General features: G+C 35.3%; 1 protein-coding gene across 2 annotated transcripts; it reads right to left on the reverse strand.

The window, feature by feature from the left end:
* Positions 1–10,711: 10,711 nt before the first annotated feature.
* On the reverse strand, positions 10,712–12,440 carry LOC108206832 (dof zinc finger protein DOF3.6). Of its 2 annotated transcripts, none has more exons than XM_064087305.1 (2): positions 12,152–12,440; positions 10,712–12,029 (listed from the first exon to the last, which is right to left on the reverse strand). In XM_064087305.1, exons 1-2 carry the CDS (start codon positions 12,212–12,214, stop codon positions 11,106–11,108), a joined length of 987 nt encoding a protein of 328 aa, XP_063943375.1. In that variant the 5' UTR covers positions 12,215–12,440; the 3' UTR covers positions 10,712–11,105. The 2 variants fall into 2 exon arrangements, with proteins under 2 accessions (XP_063943375.1, XP_017232736.1); XM_017377247.2 differs by having other exon boundaries at positions 10,712–12,035; positions 12,152–12,438.
* Between the last annotated feature and the right edge of the window lie 8,538 nt (positions 12,441–20,978).

Below are 20,978 nucleotides of genomic sequence, written 5' to 3' on the forward strand. Positions count from 1 at the left end.
AGGGCCACCCCCAGCTAGCATTCAGACAATAGTTTAAAATTTAACATTTTCACCTTTAGCAAAATTTTAGAAATTCTTAAAGAGTCCTCACAGTCAACAGGCCTGAGCCCAAGCTATTTGAATTTTGAGGTTCACAAAATCAGTATCAGGGGCTTAGGCCTCATTGAAGTCCCTGATGTATAGATGAGTACAATTTCAGTAGGTGTATCAAGGAAGATCAGCAAGTCAAGGTCACAACAGCAACAATGGGAATGTCTATCGTGATTTCGTAAGTGTCTTAACATAAAAAACAACAATTTGTCCCAACTAAAACGAACAAGATATACGATCAGACTCAGTATTTGCGGAGACTAGCTCTTTGAAATCAAGAATGAGAGAGATAGTGATCAGGACAGACGCGACAAACTAATTCTGGAAACATGTTGTTGGAGGATACACCTCTCATCCCAACAGGCCAAGGCCCAAAGAGGTCCAGCCCACTGTTTGAACTTCACCGACGTCACTAACGCAACGGTCGAAGGATGGAATCCCGCCTCATAAACACACCATTACTTCCCTCCCGCATCGGGCGGGAACGTTACAAACTCAGGGGTACTCCTCCCCATAAATAGCTGGTATGATCAAGGGTAAAACATTCACATTCATACACTCACACATTCACTTACGCTTGCAGTTCTCTAAACCCTTTCTTGAGCCACTAATTTATTCTCACGCCGGAGATGAATGGGGGGACAATCCCTCGCATTCTTCTCTTTTTCAGGTCACATTCAGGCTTTGGCATCCGGCAGAATCTTGGCTCTAACACATTGTATGAATCTATCCCCAGAATCAAACAAGCACTGCCAAAAAAAAGCATCTCTGTAAAATCACCGAAGAAGTATCAACATCAATCAAACAATTCGCTAAACAGTGACAGTAGTACTCCATGAAAATTCGCCCAAGTTTAATTCGTCAATACATTTCCATCGGTACAGAATATTATACTAAAAGAATTTTAAACTATATCAACTACAATATTTCCTAAGTAACCAGTTGATGATTGCTGACCACAAACTATTTATCATAGACTTCGACTGATTGTGTTGCACCTAATCCATATTTTAAGCATGTATTATGTCTGGAAAATGTGTCACCATACTAGCAAGACATTTTGAGGTCGATAGGTCTTAGTTGTGCGTTCGCAGCCAATAATACTCAGGAGTATGTTCTCTTAGTTACAGATTAATTGAATACCAAACTAAATAAATCGACAAAATTTTAAATTAGAGTTATCGGCTGGTTTATACTTGCTACATAAAAAAGTTGATAATTTGATGAGAATGATGCATTGTATGGGCAGTGGCGGATCTGACTATAAAGTTAAGCGGGTCAATTTTTTTGTTAAAAAAATTAAGAGGGGTCACAAAAAAATTAAGAGGGGTCAATTTCAATTTTACAACCTAAAAACATGTATAATATTTTTTTAAAAAAAATTTAAGGGGTCAGTTGCCTCTTTACCCCTACTAAGATCCGCTTTTGTATATGGGACGATCCTCACATTTAGAGGTAGGCAATTCCGCGGTTTTGGACCGCCTAACTCGACCATTCATAAACTGTACAAACTATAAACTGTAGATTTATAAAGCCGAATATTGGTTTTGAATCTGCAATTGGGCTTGGGCCCGTCTAGACCGGCACGGGATCCGCCGTGTCATTTACGTGCCTGTTTTTCACACTTCTAATCCGAGCCTGGCTTCCACTAGGGGCCTGTTATAGTGTTATGTGTGCCCAACCCGTCCTAAACCCGGCCCGGCCCTGCCCGCCAGTCTCCCGAATGGGTAGCACTAGTCACACTTAACTACTGAACCTGGGAGAGTGGAAGTGAATGAAGAGAAATACGGGACCAACACAGAAAAGAAAAAGCTAAAGCTGGCGGAAGAAAACAACAGCAGCAAAGAGATCTGTGGAGCGTTAATTTAGAGGGACATTTCACGCTTGTCCATGCATATATAAGACCCCCCTTGGATTTCCGAGCCCTTCTGGTTTTGTCCCAAAATCAACTTGTTTTACGTCCCCCACTTCCAGGCCACCCACAACACCAACAATTACCCTTCACCACTCCTATTATTATCTCTTCTTTTTACACACACTATGACATGTACCTATCTATATGTAGTAAATGTTATAGTTTTCACTCACAAATTAACTTGATTGCACCGAATTATGTTGACTCGAGTGCTGAATTAACCCCTCACTCAACTTAAAAATTTAGCAAGAAATAAATTTTCGTAACTTCATATTGCAATTTAAATTCAGTGTAAGTTTCAAATTTGTTACCTATATGTTCTTCAAAGTCGGTTCAAGTCCAAGAGATGCCCTATATCATGTCCTAAGTTATAGTTTAGGGCATTTGATGAAAAGATTGATCCAACAATGTCCTAGTGATACCTTATATCACTAGGCTAACCTCCTCAAACCCTATTTTTGAGGCACACCTCTCTTGCCCTAGCCTATATTTTATTAAAAATTCTCATGAACATACACTTTCTCTCTCTCTCTACTTTTATATTATGCTTTAATGGTGAAAGACAGTATTTAATAATAAAATATTAAACATATTATGAGAATAAGACACATTGTTGGAGTTAAAATTGATAAACTATAACTTAAATTACTAGGACATGAAATTTCATATTATACATAGGGCATTAACTGGAATACTCTTGGACTTGCTCTTATATTCGAATTAATATTTCAAATTTCTGGTCTCGCCACGATTGTGAGGCTTAATATTTCAAATTTCTGGTCTCGCCACGATTGTGAGGCAAGGGAAAAGGATAAGAGTGTGGGAGCCTTTTTGCCAATATTCATTCATTCATACTCATACATACTACTGTGGCAGGTTCGAATTGCTTTATTCGGTCTACATGGATAAAAGCCTTCTTGGTCCTTGCAAAAGCAAGTAATCATCATTTCTTAAACATATCTGGATTCCCTTTTCTTTTCTAGACTATCGACCCAAACTCATTTATACTATTGTTTAGTTTGCATAACTAATAATCACTCTCCACCATCATGCATTTCTTTAAACCTAGCCTGTTCATTATAACAACTGATCAGCTCTGAGTCTTTTAAGAGCAGTGTTACAGAAATCGGGGAATCGGACCTAATCAGTTGAGCTACCGATTCAAGGATTAATCGAAAATCGGGGATTAATCGGAAGGATTAATCGGAGTTAAAATCGGGTTTATTTTAATAATAAAATATTATTTAATATTTAGTTATTATTATATTAGCTATTTAGTAACTAATATATTTACTATATTCATAAACTCTATAATTATTCATATTTAAAGTAATATAGTATTTTAATTTTAATAATTTATCACATATATACTTCGATTATGAAATATATATAAGGATTAATCGGATTTCAAAAATCGGATCGGTGACCGACCTTGCAGGGGATTAATCGGGGATTTATCGATTAAATCGGGAATTTTTAGAACACTGTTTAAGAGATGAAACTTGAACAAACTGCTCTGGGATCTGGCAGTCAAAAGTTCGTTTACGTTGTATGGTCCATATGTACCCCACAACCACATGCACACTTTTATCTCTACAAGAGTAACCGCATATACTTGCACCAGAGTATGTATGTAACCATATAGGACTATATGTATAAATTTTTTGATAGTTTTCAGTGCTTTATCTCGAAACAGTAGAACACTTTAAATGAAAAAGAATTTGCTCAAACCAAGTTCCCACTTCTATTGAATATGTACTGTAACTGTTATACGCAAAAATCACCATGAAGACCTGACCCATAAAAGAAGACTATGATGGGCTCAACATTGGACCAAGCCCAAACTAGCCATGTCAGTCAGAAGAGACCAGTTCAAGAAGATAGGGCGCGCCTTATTTTCAGGGCGCGCCAAGTTGAAACTTACAGAGAAAGATCGTCATTTGAAGGGCAGAAGGGGACATATTTTACCTAGGGGGACGCCCTTGGGTGTGTATAGATCCTACTGCTAATTTGTCGAAGACTCTACCTTGCAGTCTGAGGAGTTGCCCTCCTTGGGAGATAGAGAATGAAGATTAGAGGAGGCCTTGCTCTGCGAGTTGTCCTTGTCGGGGAGCTTGTGGAACCTTCTCGAAGATACGCCCTGGAAGGCTCTATCTCTGTAGTCTGGCGGGTTGTCCCTGTCGGGGAGTAGAGAAGTGCCCTTGCATTTGGGGTAAGTTTTGGGTGCTCGAGAGTCTACAAGGCCCAAGACTAGGCCTCATCGTATTGGGCCCCTTTCAGGAGGAAGATAGCAGAAGGGGAAGCCTAATCCTATTAGGTTTAGGTTTCCTAAGGAGAAAAGAACTACGTACTGGCTTGATCCCCTATAAATATAGGGGTACGTAGGCAAATTAGGGGGACACGAGTTGGGAGCACATGGAGGCAACTCGAAACCCTAATCTCAGCCACCCCTCAAATTTCATCACCACCGCTCAGCCACCGTCATAGATCGTGATTCCGGCCATGAACCTCAAATTTTGTTAACTACCAAATTCCTCCGTTAACAAATTGGCGCTAGAAGGAGGGGCTCTTTATCGTCTGGGGAGGACAGACGAATCTAATTTTACTCGATCTAATACAAACCTCATTAGAGGAGATAAGCTTTCTTTTTATTTATTTACTTTTACGATTCGACAGTGAATTACATGCATTACCATGTTACGTATTAAGAGTCCTCCCAGTTTTATGTAATTCTGGATGTAGAAAACTTTTTTAATATAATCTGGTGGTAATTGCATGTGCGGAAACGGCAGACGCGTGACAACAAAACTTCTGTATACGGGGGACATGCGATCATGCATATTATTGAAGCCCGTGTGAAAATATTTGCAGGAGAAGATGTATGCAACTTCAGACTCACCGCAGGCTTTTGCTGCTAGATTTTGCAACAAAAATACGGAATCCGCCCATGGAAGAGATAAGTTTTTATTTTAATTTAATTTATCTCACGCACTAAAAAAGAGATTTATGTGTTTCAAAAAAAAAAAAAGAGAGATTTATGTCATTAAAATATTCATACGTTTACTCATTGTTTTTACTCATTATATTTTGTGAAAATTATGCAGATTTCATTTGAATCATGTCATTAGCATGTGTTATATATATTGAATTTTATTTAATTTTTATATGTTGAATTTTATTACTTATGGATGAGAAAATTTTATAATTTTTATGTGAGAATCCAGGATTTCAGGAAGGCGAGAATTCGATGATGCAGGGAGTCTGATGATCAAGGAGTTTGTTTTGGTTGTTGCTTCTGAGGTGTTTTCTGACTTGTCTTTTACTGCCTATTTTTGCTGCTTCTCAGGTGCGGCTGGACAGGCGTAGCAAGCAAAAATAATACCACATAAAGGTGTCATTGGCCTATGTTTACCGAGACGAAGAATTCTTAGAAATTGGTATGCACTGTATTAACTTTAGTACGCCTGTCATGACAACCCGGCCGGGGTTCCCGTACAATTCTGAACCGACCATCTAAAAAGATAAGTTTTTCTTTTTCATTATATATTTATTTATTTGTTTGTTTATTATACATGCATGGATCCTGTCTCAAAAATATTTTTATAATAAATCCCATGTTAGATATATTTATAAATATAATTATTTCAAAAATATAGTATATTTTTGCATGTTGAATTGATATAGTTGTTTGGTTATAATATATTTTCAGTACATTAATTCATATATTTTTAACTGCTATCATGGTTTACCTAATAAACTCATGATTTATATTGAAGTTGGAGATTGTTTAGGAGTTTATAATTCAACCAGTTTTAAAATTTGATTTGGAGTGTGTTTTGCACAAAAGAAGAAAGGCATGCACATACAACCACCGAACCACACAGGTTAGGGTGAAGCGGGACCGGCGAGTCAAAAGAAAAGCGAGCCGTTCCTGGAGTGTTGAGAGATAAGTGAGATAAAGTGATGAATCGACCATAAGAGTATGACGTGTCGGTTAATCTATTAGCAGAAGCGTCAAGTCAAATTTGTGGATCTAACTTCGAGCTTCACGTGACAAAGATAAGTTCTTTCCGTTTATTTTATTTTATGTTTCTGTAAAATATAATTTATGTCACCATGCATAAGAATTTTGTTTTTGCTTTTTATTCAAAATTTCATGCGAGATGAATAGTTATATACATATAAATTATGTTATAATATATATATAATTTTGACTAATCCTGGTGGTTTATTTATTTGTGTTCGTGTGCGGATAGCTGGTTTTGTTTCAGGAACATGCCTTTAAAAAAAAAAAAAAAAATATAAAGAAAGAGAGACACTCGCAGAGCTTGCAACCCAAGATTTGCGATTAAATGTGATCAGCGAAAGTGTATCATCACATGTTGTTAGGAAAGACAAATTGGGCAACACGCCAGGAGCTCCAGCCTTAGCGAACAAAAGAGAAAAAATATAGCGCTACGTGTGACTATGATATATTCTATTTGGCCTCAGCATTATCAAACAGATAAGTTCTTTTAAATTTTAATGCACTTTTTCAATAGCGTCTAAATATGTCATTATTCATCGCTCTATGTGAATATATATTATAAAAAAGAAACAAATCAAGTATATTAAAATATAGTTGTTGTAGTGTTATGACAGATGTGTGAAATATATTATATTCATTTTTATTCAAAATTATATCGATTCTTTTTTTAGTGAAAAAACAGAGATACAGGGGCACAGAGAAACAATAGAAGACGCGTAGATGAAGATACTTGGCAGTGAGAGATATAAATTTGTAAAAGATGCGGTGATGGTGCAAGCAAACACCGGAAGAGACTACAACATGTTTTGTTGAGATAAGTAATTCTTTTTAAGTACTTCTCGGTATATTTTTGTGAATTTTCTGTAAATAAAATATTGCATGCATTTTAACTCGTTAATTATTATGGCACGAAATTTTCATTAGTAGTTCTTTATATTAAAATAATTATGTATTAAACTCTTATCTCATGTCATAGAAAATTATTTTAGAGTTGAACTAATATAAGTGCAGGTACATGATGATTTGCGCGTTCAATATAAAGATAAGTGTTTTTCATTTTTTGTAATTTTCATTTGGTATATATATTTTTGTCATGCATATATTTATTCTTGGATATGTATGTTTTAAATTTAAATATTTTATGCGTAATCGAATTATATATTCCTCTTGTCGAGTATGAATTATTATTATAACACCAAAAATATATTGATATATTTATGTGTGGTGTTTATATAATAAATATTGTGTATCTCTAACCTAATATTTTATTTAGTAGCTATTTTTAGACAGGAAAAGAATTCGTAAGGCGAGCTCAGGATGAAAGTAATGTGAATCGAGGATATTTACAAGATGTGTCTCCCCCGAATAGCGAGAGGCGCGCCTTCCCCTAACAGGGCGCGCCATGAGATAAATACTAACCTTATAATTTTGCTAAATATAATTGTGTATATATGTTGTATACAGAGACACGTCCAACACTTCAGTCTTCAAGATCCAGAGTAAATATATGTCACAACACATCTTCGCAACACTGTCTTCTCCAACCTGCATCTTCAAGTCAAGCTCATACTCCGAAACTGGGGGGTGATCATACAAATTAGAAGAAGGATTTGGATAAAAAGGGCGCGCCTCATCCTCATCTAAGACGTGGTAGAAGGCACGTTCTTCTGCTTCATCCTCGGCTTCCGCGGCCTCATCTCCAGCATCGGCCTCCGCGGCCTCATCTCCAGCCTTGGCTTCCGCAGCCTCATCTCTCCTTCATTCTTGGCTTCCGCGGCCTCTCCTTCAGTCTCGGCTTCCGCGGCCTCATCTTCATCAACTCAGTCTTGGCTTCCGCGGCCTCTACTTCAACCTCGGCTTCCGCAGCCTCATCTTCATCGACTCAGTCTCGGCTTCCACGGCCTCATCCTCAGCAACCTCATCATCGTCTCCATCAGGCAAGCACTACTTTCATATCCATCAAGCAAGTACTACCTTCACCTCCGTCAAGCAGAATTATCATCATCTTCAAACAACTTCTTCAACATCGGCTTCAAAGGAATCTCCTTCAACATATGCCGCGCCTAGTTATATACCGTCAACATCTTCTGCATCAACGAAGAACAATCAAGATAGGACATCTCAGGGGCTGAAGGACATCAAGATCTCGTCGACATTTTCAATGCCACCAAGATCTGGGGGGTAGTTGTTATACGCAAAAATCACCATGAAGACCTGGCCCATAAAAGAAGACTATGATGGGCTCAACATTGGACCAAGCCCAAACTAGCCATGTCAGTCAGAAGAGACCAGTTCAAGAAGATAGGGCGCGCCTTATTTTCAGGGCGCGCCAAGTTGAAACTTACAGAGAAAGATCGTCATTTGAAGGGCAGAAGGGGACATATTTTACCTAGGGGGACGCCCTTGGGTGTGTATAGATCCTACTGCTAATTTGTCGAAGACTCTACCTTGCAGTCTGAGGAGTTGCCCTCCTTGGGAGATAGAGAATGAAGATTAGAGGAGGCCTTGCTCTGCGAGTTGTCCTTGTCGGGGAGCTTGTGGAACCTTCTCGAAGATACGCCCTGGAAGGCTCTATCTCTGTAGTCTGGCGGGTTGTCCCTGTCGGGGAGTAGAGAAGTGCCCTTGCATTTGGGGTAAGTTTTGGGTGCTCGAGAGTCTACAAGGCCCAAGACTAGGCCTCATCGTATTGGGCCCCTTTCAGGAGGAAGATAGCAGAAGGGGAAGCCTAATCCTATTAGGTTTAGGTTTCCTAAGGAGAAAAGAACTACGTACTGGCTTGATCCCCTATAAATATAGGGGTACGTAGGCAAATTAGGGGGACACGAGTTGGGAGCACATGGAGGCAACTCGAAACCCTAATCTCAGCCACCCCTCAAATTTCATCACCACCGCTCAGCCACCGTCATAGATCGTGATTCCGGCCATGAACCTCAAATTTTGTTAACTACCAAATTCCTCCGTTAACAGTAACTTTCAAAAAACCCTTTGGTTTTGGTTTCTATATATTTTGACTAGGGATGACGGCTCCTGTGGGATCAGATATCGGATATACAAGTATTCAAATTTAAATCTGAATTTTTTTATCCATATCCGAACTTGAAAAATAGGCGAAAATGAAAATCCAAACCGATTCGAATTTCGAAATTGGTTATCGGTATTACCGAAACCCGATTTTTTTTTCTACATTGGATATGGATAATAACTAAAATTCGAAACCCGAACCTGATATCAAAACTTAAAAATTTGAATTTATTAATACTTACCTATTAATTTTTAAATACACTAATATTCTTTGATATGCATGATTATAATACATCATTAATACTTAGAATACATCAATTGATAATTAATAATTATTTTATAAAATAAATTACACACATCTTATAACCCTGCATTGAATGTTTACCGTTGTCTCATTTATTTTCTCGACTAAGTGAAAATCGGTTTTAATTGATAAACGTATAATGTATTATAATATATTATATTATGTATTCAATATGACATATCTTAAATTTAACTAGTAAAAGATTAATGAATATTAAATGAGGTATAAATTGTAATATATCATAATATACAATATATTATTGAACTTAGATATATTGTAATATATGTATTACAATGTATAATAAATAAAATATCATATATATATATATATATATATGGTTTTTTTTTTCTGATTTTGGACTCACATCGGTTCAGATCAGATTTCAGATTTCAAATCGTTATATATAATATCCAAATCCAAAAATTGTCAGGTATAAAAGTTAAATCCAAATCCAAAAAATCAGATTCGATAACTTCAAAATTTCGGGTTTCAAGTGATCAGTTGTCCATTAGATTGGATTATTTTACCATCCATCTTACGAATGATGATTGTATAACACATTATTATTCCATTAAAATTAAATTCAATTATAAATATTTTTTTTCAAAGTTGAAAAATTATTTTGAATAGAAAAATAATTTCTTCCAAGGGTTGTATGGTTAAAATTTAAATTTCCCACGTTCTTAGTCTTCTATATATATAGCCATAACCATTGAGTGTCATCATGTGATACGGTAAAGTTCCAAATTATGCTACAACGCAAGTGATGGAATGTGATCTGAAAATGCTCTGATTATAAGATGCAGCTTTCTCGGTGAACCCAAATTCAATATATACCGCAAGTACTAGTTGCTGCATCCTATTTTCTTTCTGCTCTGTCTCATTTCTTCAATCTGGTAAACTTAATTGGAAGTACTTAACCAGCTCACAAAACCAAACATTATTCATCTCTCTTTGTCTGTTTATTCTGATCAAATTCCTACTCAGTGTTTCAACCATTGTAGTTATTCATTATATTTCTGTATTTTTGACAACTAAATGAAAAGATTAATTTGAAATGTCTTCTATATTGTACTTGGAAAAATGTAATCTTTAGTAACATAAACAAACAGAAAGCGCAGGTCTGCAACTCTACTAGCTGATAAACTAAAAAATATATATTTGCATCAAAGATAAAATTGTATTAATTAATTTTAATGCAAATTAAGGACATACTAGAGAGTTAGTAATATATAATATATTACACACTTGGGCATTTGAATAAAGAGTGTGTATATGAGAAATCGACAATGGTTCAGCAAATGAAGGAAATCATTCAGAATATATATATGCTAGCTAGCAAGAACACTCATAATTAAACAAATGTAAAGTTTTTTCATAAAACAAGTTACAAGGGATCACTAATAAGACCAGTTCACAACCATCATAGAGCTAATTAGTTGCACACATCTAATAAACAAGCTTGATCAAACATAAACAAACTCAGAAGCTACAAGCACACTCCGAAGAGGTATTTCAAGGAAAAGAAAATCATTAAACATAAACAAAATAACAGGTATCACCGCAAGGGCTAACCCTAATTATATGCGATATATTGTGTGAATCATCAATCAATCTCTTAACTCTAGATTCATGAAACTTTCATCTTTACCTGGCTTTGTATCAAGTCTCTTTTATACCACACAGCGCGCAAAGAACGGAAGCTTCAAGGAGATCTCCATTTCAATAAGATGGAATCAGATCTCAAGTTACAGAAAAGGAGTAGGGGAAGAAGTGTTGGTAACCTGAGAGGTGAAATCTGTAGTCCATGAGTTTCCACCTCTAGTACTACCCCAGTACTGATTACTCTCATTATGGTTACTATTGTTCTGATTCGAAATATTCAAAAGCTGCCTTGACAAATTCAATCCTCTTCCAGCCTCTTCAACCTTCACCAGACCTGCAGAAGCTCCTTCACTTGCTTGTCCTTGATACGAAAATAGATTCGAGCCAGGTGCTTGTTCAAAGCCACTTAAGATAGGTAATCTCCATCCTTGACCCCCTTTACCAGTTAAAATACTGCTGCTTACACTTGAAGGAGTATGGTGACCTAATTGAAAACGCATATCGGACAGGCCCGTCTTGAATCCACCATAGGATGAAGTACTTCCAGCTGCAGCTCCGTAGTGATTGTTGAGATCATGTAAAGCAGCCAGATTAAGAGGTTGTTGTGACGAGAAGGGGTTGAAATGATTAGCCACCACCTGGTCAGCCGAGCTTGACGGGCTTTGGGTATTGTTATTATTAGCCTCTTTCTGGTTGCTGTTTGTGGTGATATTGTCTAGTGATTTTGTGCTCTTACTTTTGCTCCTTTTGTTTCTCCTGCAGCCTCCGCCAACAGGAACACTCCTTAGAGCACCTCCACGGGTCCAGTAACGCCGACAAGTCTTACAAAAGTGGCGTGGCTGAGTAAGGCTATAGTTGTTAAAGTAACAAAACTTGGTTTGTGTTGAATCACAACGCGGACAGTTTACTCCTGCTTCTGGGAGAGGTATCTTAGCTAGCCGGGCTCGGTCAACTGTGGAACCCGGTTTTATAAACCCTGAAGAGTCAACTTGAGGCTCCAGAGGCGGCAAAAGCTGAGGATTTTGATGGACTACTTGAAGCTGATGATTATTATGCGACTGCTGTTGCTGCAACTAAAAAACAAACAAAAAAAAATTATTGTCACATATATACCTAATTAATTATAAATATATCGACTTTAATTATTCAGTTTTTCAACAAGCTCGTCGATCTGGAAAATATGTTGTACCTGATGATGCCAATTCTGGTGTTGATCGAAGTTATAAACTGGAACAGAAGATGAGAAGGCCATGGCTTAAAATCGCGGTAGCTTTATATCTTTTGCAAAAGTTTGATGAGTTATTATTTTGGAAACATATGGTAAAGAATCAAGCTGTTGGGAAGAGAATACCAGCAGAGAGAGCCAACAAGAGGGAGACACAAGAGAAAAAGATAAAGATTGTTAAAGAGGAAATACAAGGGAAAGATGAGCTGCAATAAGGCTTTTTATTATTCATTTTTCTATTTCTTTTCCAGCTCTTTTTGTTTTACGTACTATATATATATTTTTTGTTTAGGGTTTTTGAGCTCAGTGCGGCCGAAGTTTCTTAGGCTTTAGGGTTCGCGCGTCTTAGTGGTTGATAAAAAGTGATGAACTGTGAAAGTATCACATCCATGCATGGAAGAGAGAGAAAGTACATGTAGAAAGAGACTGGTGAGAGAAGAATTTAGAGGATATCCCAATAAACTTATTTAGGGTTAAAGTCTTTTGTATTTGTTCATGTACTGCAACATTATCAAATCCAGTGCTTAACGAATACTCCCTCTCTCTCAAAGTGTCACTTTAACTTTTTGCACATAATTTAAGATGTAAAAAAACTTACTTATCCATATTATTTTTCAAATTTTCTTTTCTTAAATGAAAATATAGATGTTAAACTTTTATTTAGAAAATGAAAATTTGAAAAATAATATATGGAAGTGTATTTTTTTTGCACCTCAAATTACGTGAAAAAAAATCAAAATTACACTTATTTTGGGACGAAAGGAGTAATATTAGTGATGAAAAAAAAAATACATGACCCTTTCTTGCGATGGGTGTTAGATCATACTCCCTCCGTTCCCCTGAGTAGTATACATTGGGGGACGGGAACGCGGCACGGTCTTTAATACTCCTGCAAAATGTAGTTGTGCAATTTATTTTTAAAATTTTTCTTTTCTGAATTAAAGTTTGGATGTTATATTTTTATACAGAAAAAGAAAATCTCAAAAATAAGTTACGGAGCTATATTTTATAAGAGTATAGAAATGCGTGCCGAACAGTTAAAAAAAACGTATATAATTAAAATGGGACAGAGGGAGTAACAACTTATTGTCACGAACATATGTCCGGCAAGAATGACATTGAACCAAAAAATCTGTAAAAAGAAATTTTCTGTTGGATAATAATAATACCCGATACTTCATATGTATCAAAAATTTAAGATTTAAACTATCGAAGAATTCTTTTTCTGCTATTAGCACTTGACATGCGAATGTCGAATGTGAGGAATTTGGACCCTTTCTGTAATAAAATTTTCTAGCTAGAAGCACCTGGATTACTCTCTACAAATGCTAGCACCCAGATGTATCAAGTACCTCCCGCAATTCATATATCAAATACAAAGTGATTTAATTGTATGGACCATAAAATCAAGTACCTAATACCGCAATTCATATATCGGTCTGTATATATAAGACGTAACTGAACAGCGGTTAGTGAAATTCAGTAACTCTTTTAGAATATACAAAGTAGAGAAACATATTATCGTGCATGGATCGTCCCCACGGAATCAAAATTCTACATGGAATATCGCAGAGATCTCATCTGCTGTCAAGACCAATGTGTCACTTGAACCAATAATGCTGATTACTACTCCTGTGTGTATACGCATGAATACAGGACACACGTAGTAAATATACTGTATCAAGCGTCAATGATTAATTACTTTTCTTTTTTGCTTTTTGAGTGAGGTTGCATACAGGAATGGCCCCGGTTCCGGACAATGAGGGGCAATTTTTTTTTTTTTTTTTGCGGACTTATTTAGCAAAAGCATATAAGTTTTACAAAAAAAAATTATGTGAATTTTTAAATTATATTTATAAGAAAAATAAATATAATCTGATTTTTGAGATTGAGTTCATAATTTTTTCTTAGAAAAACCTTGATTTTGACATTCTTTTTCATAATATATTTAGTGAAATATATATTTTTGAGGGGACAAATTTCAAATATTTAATTAAAATTATTCTTATATTACCAATTTTTGGGGAAATCTTTAAAAATTAATAAGTAATTTTACATTAAATCCAGAGTTTGGGATATATATTGGTGGTCGCATCCATGGTTCACCCCCTACCTCCATTGTCCATTCGGCCCTGGTTGCATGTTTTGTACTTTATGTTATTCTTTTATCGAGTATCACATCTTTTGGTTTCAAATTAACATTCTATGATCATTAAAAGACGCAGATGTACTTCGAAATGCAACATTGACGCTGTGCTCGCTCGTATCCTCGAGAGTATCAGCTAAATAAAAGAAGATAACATAAAAGAAAATATATCTTTGAAATAAAGAGTAAATTTACTCTTGTTCCAAATTTGAATATCAAATTTTAAAAAAAGTTATTTCTTTAATAATCCACAATATACATAAATTGCAGAGGCTTTTTTTTTTTTTTGGGACGAGATTTTATAAAGACACCATTTCGAGCTAGGCTGGATAAATTATACTCCCTCCATCGCCTCGATTCTTTACATTGGAGGGAAACATGGAGATCAAGACAATGTATAAAAAATGAGTAAAATTAGATGAAAAGTGTATAAAGTTGGTGGACCTATCAATATTTAATAATAGATTTGAGATAGTGGAGGAAAGTAGTGGGTGTAATAGTAGTTTTTTTTGTTAAATACTATGAGATAGCATGGGAAGATAGTGGGTGTAATAATGAGAAAATTTTATTATTTATAGTAATGTAAAGAAATGAGAGCGACATTCCATAATAGTAACTGTAAAGAAATGAGAGAAACAGAGGGAGTATTGTTCAATTTCGCCCCATCTGGCTTATATACATTCAATTGATACTGCTCGTATTTTATTGAAAATGAATTTTCAAATTAATGTTACTTGCAAAATACTCAAGATGATTAAGAGATGGATGAGTTACGATAATCCAAAATTTCTCGTTTAATAGTGAAAATGACGAATAAACTTTATATTAGATAAGGATATTGGATCTCGGGTCGGGTTTCAGTTTATAATACCTAATATCCAAAATTGCTAGTTTAATAGTGAAAATGACGAATGAAAGCTCATATTGGATAAGGATATTGGATTCGGGTCGGGCTTCGGTTTGAAATACCTAATATCCAAAATCAAATACAAAATTTTATAAAATGAATTCGAACTTCAAAATATCGAATTCTATAAAATACTTTTGGATCGAAATGGATCGGATATCTATAAGTCTATATGCTTTTCATCCCTACATATCGTGTCAGCAAACATGCGTGCTTGTTTAAATGCGTGTCACGCATGTCTGATCTCGAGAGATTATGTTTGTGTCGCCTGCATCTATCTGGTCATAATCATCTTAAATATAAAGCCAGTACTGATTAATTAAATCTTCTGTTATGTTTGAATGCTATAACAGTTCCACTACTACAAAAACATGTAATTTGACCAAAAAAAACGGGTCGAATTTCATACATATAAAAAAATAAGTAGCGAATCTGGGATCTGTATGAAGGCAGGGACGAAGCCAGCAAACATCCATAAAGGGGGTCAAAAAATTTTCTTCAACACAATAAAATTTTTCGTCAACACAGTGAAATATTCAATATAAAATAAATACAAAAATACTAATAAAAAAATTATAGTAGAACCTTGCCTTCTTTTAAACCAGGAAATCAAATATATAATTGTGTCAGTTAAAATATTTAGCTATTCGTCTTTAGATATATAAGAGTATAAAATGTCAGGAAACTCATCATAATAACTCTAAATTATACGATAATCTTTAATTAGCAAGTAACACACATTAAATGAAATTGTACTTCAAAAAAAATGATATTGTATTTTAAACAAGAGTAAGTAAAATTTTTTCAATATCTCAAAAACTAAACATTATGCTTATTAACCTTAAAAAAATATTATACTTATTTACAAGATGACAAACTATAGTTTAAACAAGTAAAAATATTACCTGGATGATAAAATTTGAATTGACGATGAGTAGAAAAATATTAATATTAATTAAAAAACTGATAATGCACAAAGACTAACTTAATTTATTCTACGAAAATGAATAAGTGGGGTTTAAGTTTCTCGGATAAGAAAGTCCTCCACCAAAAATTCTTATTTTTGTAAAAGAATTATATTGACGTTTACCTTTATCACATAAATCTTTTTCTTAAATAGTATAATTATATATATATATATATATATATATATATATATATATATATATATATATTTGTTTATTTTTAATCATAAATTTGGTCTAATACATAAATTAGAGAAATCTAAAAATTAACACTTCATCTTATAATGTTAATTATCTCTTAAGAGTGAACAAATATTTTTTTGGGGGGCCAAATTTTTATATTTATATAAATATAAAAAGAAAATATAATTTTTTTCAAAATTATATAATACAAATTATAGTATTACGGAAACCCTAGGGGACCATGGCCCTACATAGCTTCGTCCCTGTGAAGGTTCGCAAGTACTGCTCGTGCTAGATAGAATCTAATTCCATCTGCTTTGCATGCAGACACCGACTTTTTTTTTTGAAGAAAAGAAAATAATTCATTAAATAATAGCCATACGGCATCTACAAGAATGATCGAATCGAACAAACATAGAAAAAATTAACATGCCTGTCTTCATAGCCAAGATGAGACAAATAAGCGATGTTGAAATTGACAATGGTACATGTATAGATCCTTGCTCTGTGTTCACCATCTTTTTAAAAAACTCCGTTTGAGCTATCAACCACAAATGCAATTCCCGAAAGCTTTTATCGATGAATCCAAACCAACTCTCACAAAAGAGGAGAGAAAATCACACACTCTCACCAGGGAGAGAAATCAAACTATAATCAAAATAAACTAGAGAAAATCCAACTAAAAACTAAAGCAATTAGATCTGCACCACGACACGTAAGAGATAATCGATCCACCCACAAATCCAAAAAGCCCTCCGGAAGCGAATAAGAACGAAAATCAAAAGTTCCGGTGATATAGATCTAAGAAACTTTCCCTCTTGAAGAAGGAGATTTATTAAGAAAATCAATGGAAGAAGCAAGAACAATAAGAACTAGCAATCAAACGGAAAGATTTGGGGCTTTCCACCGGAAAACCGATGGAAGCCCCGTCGAGAATGAAAAGAGGGAGGCGGCTAGAGAGAAGAGAGAAAAAGAAAACTTTTGTTTTGAAAATGTTGCAGACACCGACTTTTCTTTTTCGTTGTTAACGTTCACGCTAAAAGCAACTCTCACTATCTCTCCCTGCTTTTATACATACAATTACGTAAAAATATGGTATTTATAATACGATAGACATGAGTCATGAGTCCTATGATTTTTGCAGCTTTTTAAAGTTGGCGATTCTTGTAACACGTACACATGCACGTTGTTTGCAGTCGTGACTCGTGTCTGACTCAACAATTCTTGTTCATGACTATTTTGAAGTTCATATGTCTAGGAACCTAATTTGTATAAATTTAATATGTTATAAATTTATATACGTATTATCATAAATCAGTATTAATTTTAAGATCATAAAATATAAGATTTGTTCGCTAATAATAAGACGACCCTAATCCAGCTTAAAAAATCGGCGCTGCATGTGATTTTTAGGTTGCAGTATACAATCCGAACAGATGAAGGGTTTTTTTGAAATCTATATACTTTTTATTGTTCTCAAAGTTAATTTTGAAGGAAAATAGTAAGAAATAGAAGCACTCTACTGATAGAGCTGACTACTAGTTAAAAAAAATCTACAGCGATAAATTCGTCGGGCTAAACTAATTTGTTCGAGACTAATTTCCTTATAAATAATCATGAAATTCGTTAAGGACAGCTAACTTCATAATCCTTTTTTTTTACTCCCTCCGTCTCAATTTATAGGTCCATTTTGGAAAAAAAATTTGTCCCAAAATACTTGTCCCTCTCTTCTTTCAATACAAATTTATCTACATATTAATTGTGATTTTTTTGAAACTCAACATCATTCTCATTTCTCAATGCACTAACTCACTATATTTATTGTGATTTTTTTGAAACTCAACCATATTCTCACTTATCAATGCACTAATTAATGATACATGAGAAAAGATTCTATCTAACCAACTTTTTTTTTAATATGCGTGTTTATTCCAAAATGGACCTATAAATTGAGACGGAGGGAGTACTTGTTTATTACTTAGTACTCATGTATCATGAGTATGAATCAGCTGGGGATAGAGGCATAGAGCGTGGATCAAGCGGCCGTCTCCGGGGAACCTCTTCGTGTGTTTTTCTTAATTCTGTTAGCTGGTGCTTGTATTGATAAAGTACGTTACTTTGAATTGTTGGATATTTTAGTGTAATCGAATTAACTAGTTGATCAATGTAATCATAATATTACATCGAACAAGTCTGGAGAGTATGAGTATATGCTTTGTTCGAGTTTATTATGATTTTGCTATTATTACTTGTGAGTCATGTTTATTGGCATTAGACACGTCTATTGACACTAGACAAATTTATTTGGATCATGATGTGTCTATTGTCTAAAAACACATCTATTGACATCTATATATAGATGTTGCATTATCATTTCAAGATAGATGGTTAATATGAAATACACAACAATACACATTCTCTTTTCTTGCAGAATTTCTGATTTATCCGATTGAATTATTTAGTGAACTACAAGTAACTTTAATCTGAAAGTATTCGCGACTTCAGAAAAATCAAAGTTATCATCATATTTGCAACATGAATCATGGACGCGTGATTCATGATGTCTTATTCATTCGTATGTACTCCTCCGTCCCCAAGTGTATAGGCAGGGAAGCGACTCCTCTTATATTTTTATAATTTATATTTAAATTTTTATTTAAAAAGAAGTTTCAAATATAAATTATAAAATCATATTTCATAGAACGCTAAAATACGTGTCAAATACCAAATATATATATATATTGTAAACAGATTTGTAAATAAATATAAATGTTGTTTTGAGAACACTGGAATAAAGAGCAGTACTACGTTTGTATGTCTGCAACTGCTATTTCTTGATTCAACTGAATGTCAAGTACATGAATATAAACTTACAGATAGAAAATGCATGCTAAAAACTAGGAGTGGGCACATGGGCCAAACTGATTCCTACAAAGACTCCACGACTAGAATTATTTGAATGATTCCTAAACAAAGCAACTACTATTCTGACTACGTCTAAACTGCAGACAATATTTAGGACAAGTTTTAAATTAAATATCCAACAATCACTCCCGTAATTTCAAACTTGTCCATTCAGATTCTTCATTCCCAGAAGCTTCCTCATCCTGTCAAACTTCACTGCAAACAGAGCTTTTGTCAACGAGTCGGCTCTTTGATTTTCACTGCTAATATGCTTGACTACAATCTCCCCACGCTCGACACACTCCCTTATAAAATGGTAACGTATATCGATATGTTTGCTGCGTCCATGAAACGTTGGATTCTTAGCCAAGTCAATTGCCGACTTGTTATCTATGTAAATCACCACCGGATCAACATATTCTTCTGCAATTTTCATCAGCACCTTACGCAACCATATGGCCTGACAAGCTGCAGCCGTGGCTGCCATAAACTCAGCCTCGCATGAAGACAAGGCTACGCACCGCTGTTTTTGAGAAACCCAAGTAACCAAACTGTCATTCAGATAAAATGCCATCCCCCCTGTACTTCTCCTGTCATCAATCTGCCCAGCAAGATCACTATCCGAATACCCAGTTAAAACATTGTTGCTGCTGTCTTTCGAATACACTAGTCCATACTCTAGAGTTCCTTGTATATAACGTAGAATCCTCTTAGCTGCAATCAGATGCATTTCAGTCGGGCGTTCCATGTACCTACTAACGATTCCCACTGAATAAGCTATATCAGGTCGCGTGTGCACGAGATACCTTAGGCCACCCACCAAACTTTTAAACTTTGTAGGATCAACTGGGGTTCCCTTTTCATCCTTCGTAATCTGTAACTTTGGATCCATAGGAAATTTTGTTGGATTACAGCCCAACATACTTGCTTTCTCAAGAACCTTTCGAGCATACCCTGACTGTTTTAACTGTATACAATCTTCACCTTGTTTTACCTCAATCCCCAAATAGTAAGACAGCTTCCCCAAGTCGCTCATATCGAATTTACTGTTCATATGCTCCTTAAATTCTTTAATCAAATTCAAATTCGTTCCAGTGACAAGCAAATCATCGACATATACCCCAACTATTAGTGATTCCTTGCCCACTCGTTTTGTGTACACAGCATGCTCGTACGGGCATCTCACAAAACCCAAGCTTTCAAGACAAGAATTCAACTTTGAATACCAGGCTCGAGGGGCCTGTCTCAAACCGTATAGAGCTTTAAACAATCTATACACCAAATTTTCTTGCCCTTCCTTTACAAACCCTTCCGGTTGCATCACGTACACCTCCTCCTTTATGTCACCATTTAAAAATGCTGTCTTTACATCTAAATGATGAACCTCCCAAGAGTTCTTTGCAGCTAGTGCCAACAACAAACGCACTGTTTCAAGCCTAGTAACCGGGGCGAAAATCTCATCAAAATCTACCCCTTTTTCTTGAACATACCCTTTCGCCACTAGACGCGCTTTGTACTTCACAATGTTTCCGTTAGCATCTCTTTTGATCTTGTAAATCCATTTTAATCCAATCACCTTATGCCCAGTTGGTAGCTGTGTGAGTTTCCAGGTGCCATTTCTTTCAATCGACTCCATCTCTGATTTCATGGCTTGCTTCCAAGCTCGATCCTTTACAGCATGCTTGA

This window comes from Daucus carota, chromosome 2 (assembly GCF_001625215.2).
Source record: "Daucus carota subsp. sativus chromosome 2, DH1 v3.0, whole genome shotgun sequence".
Classification (NCBI taxonomy): domain Eukaryota; kingdom Viridiplantae; phylum Streptophyta; class Magnoliopsida; order Apiales; family Apiaceae; genus Daucus; species Daucus carota.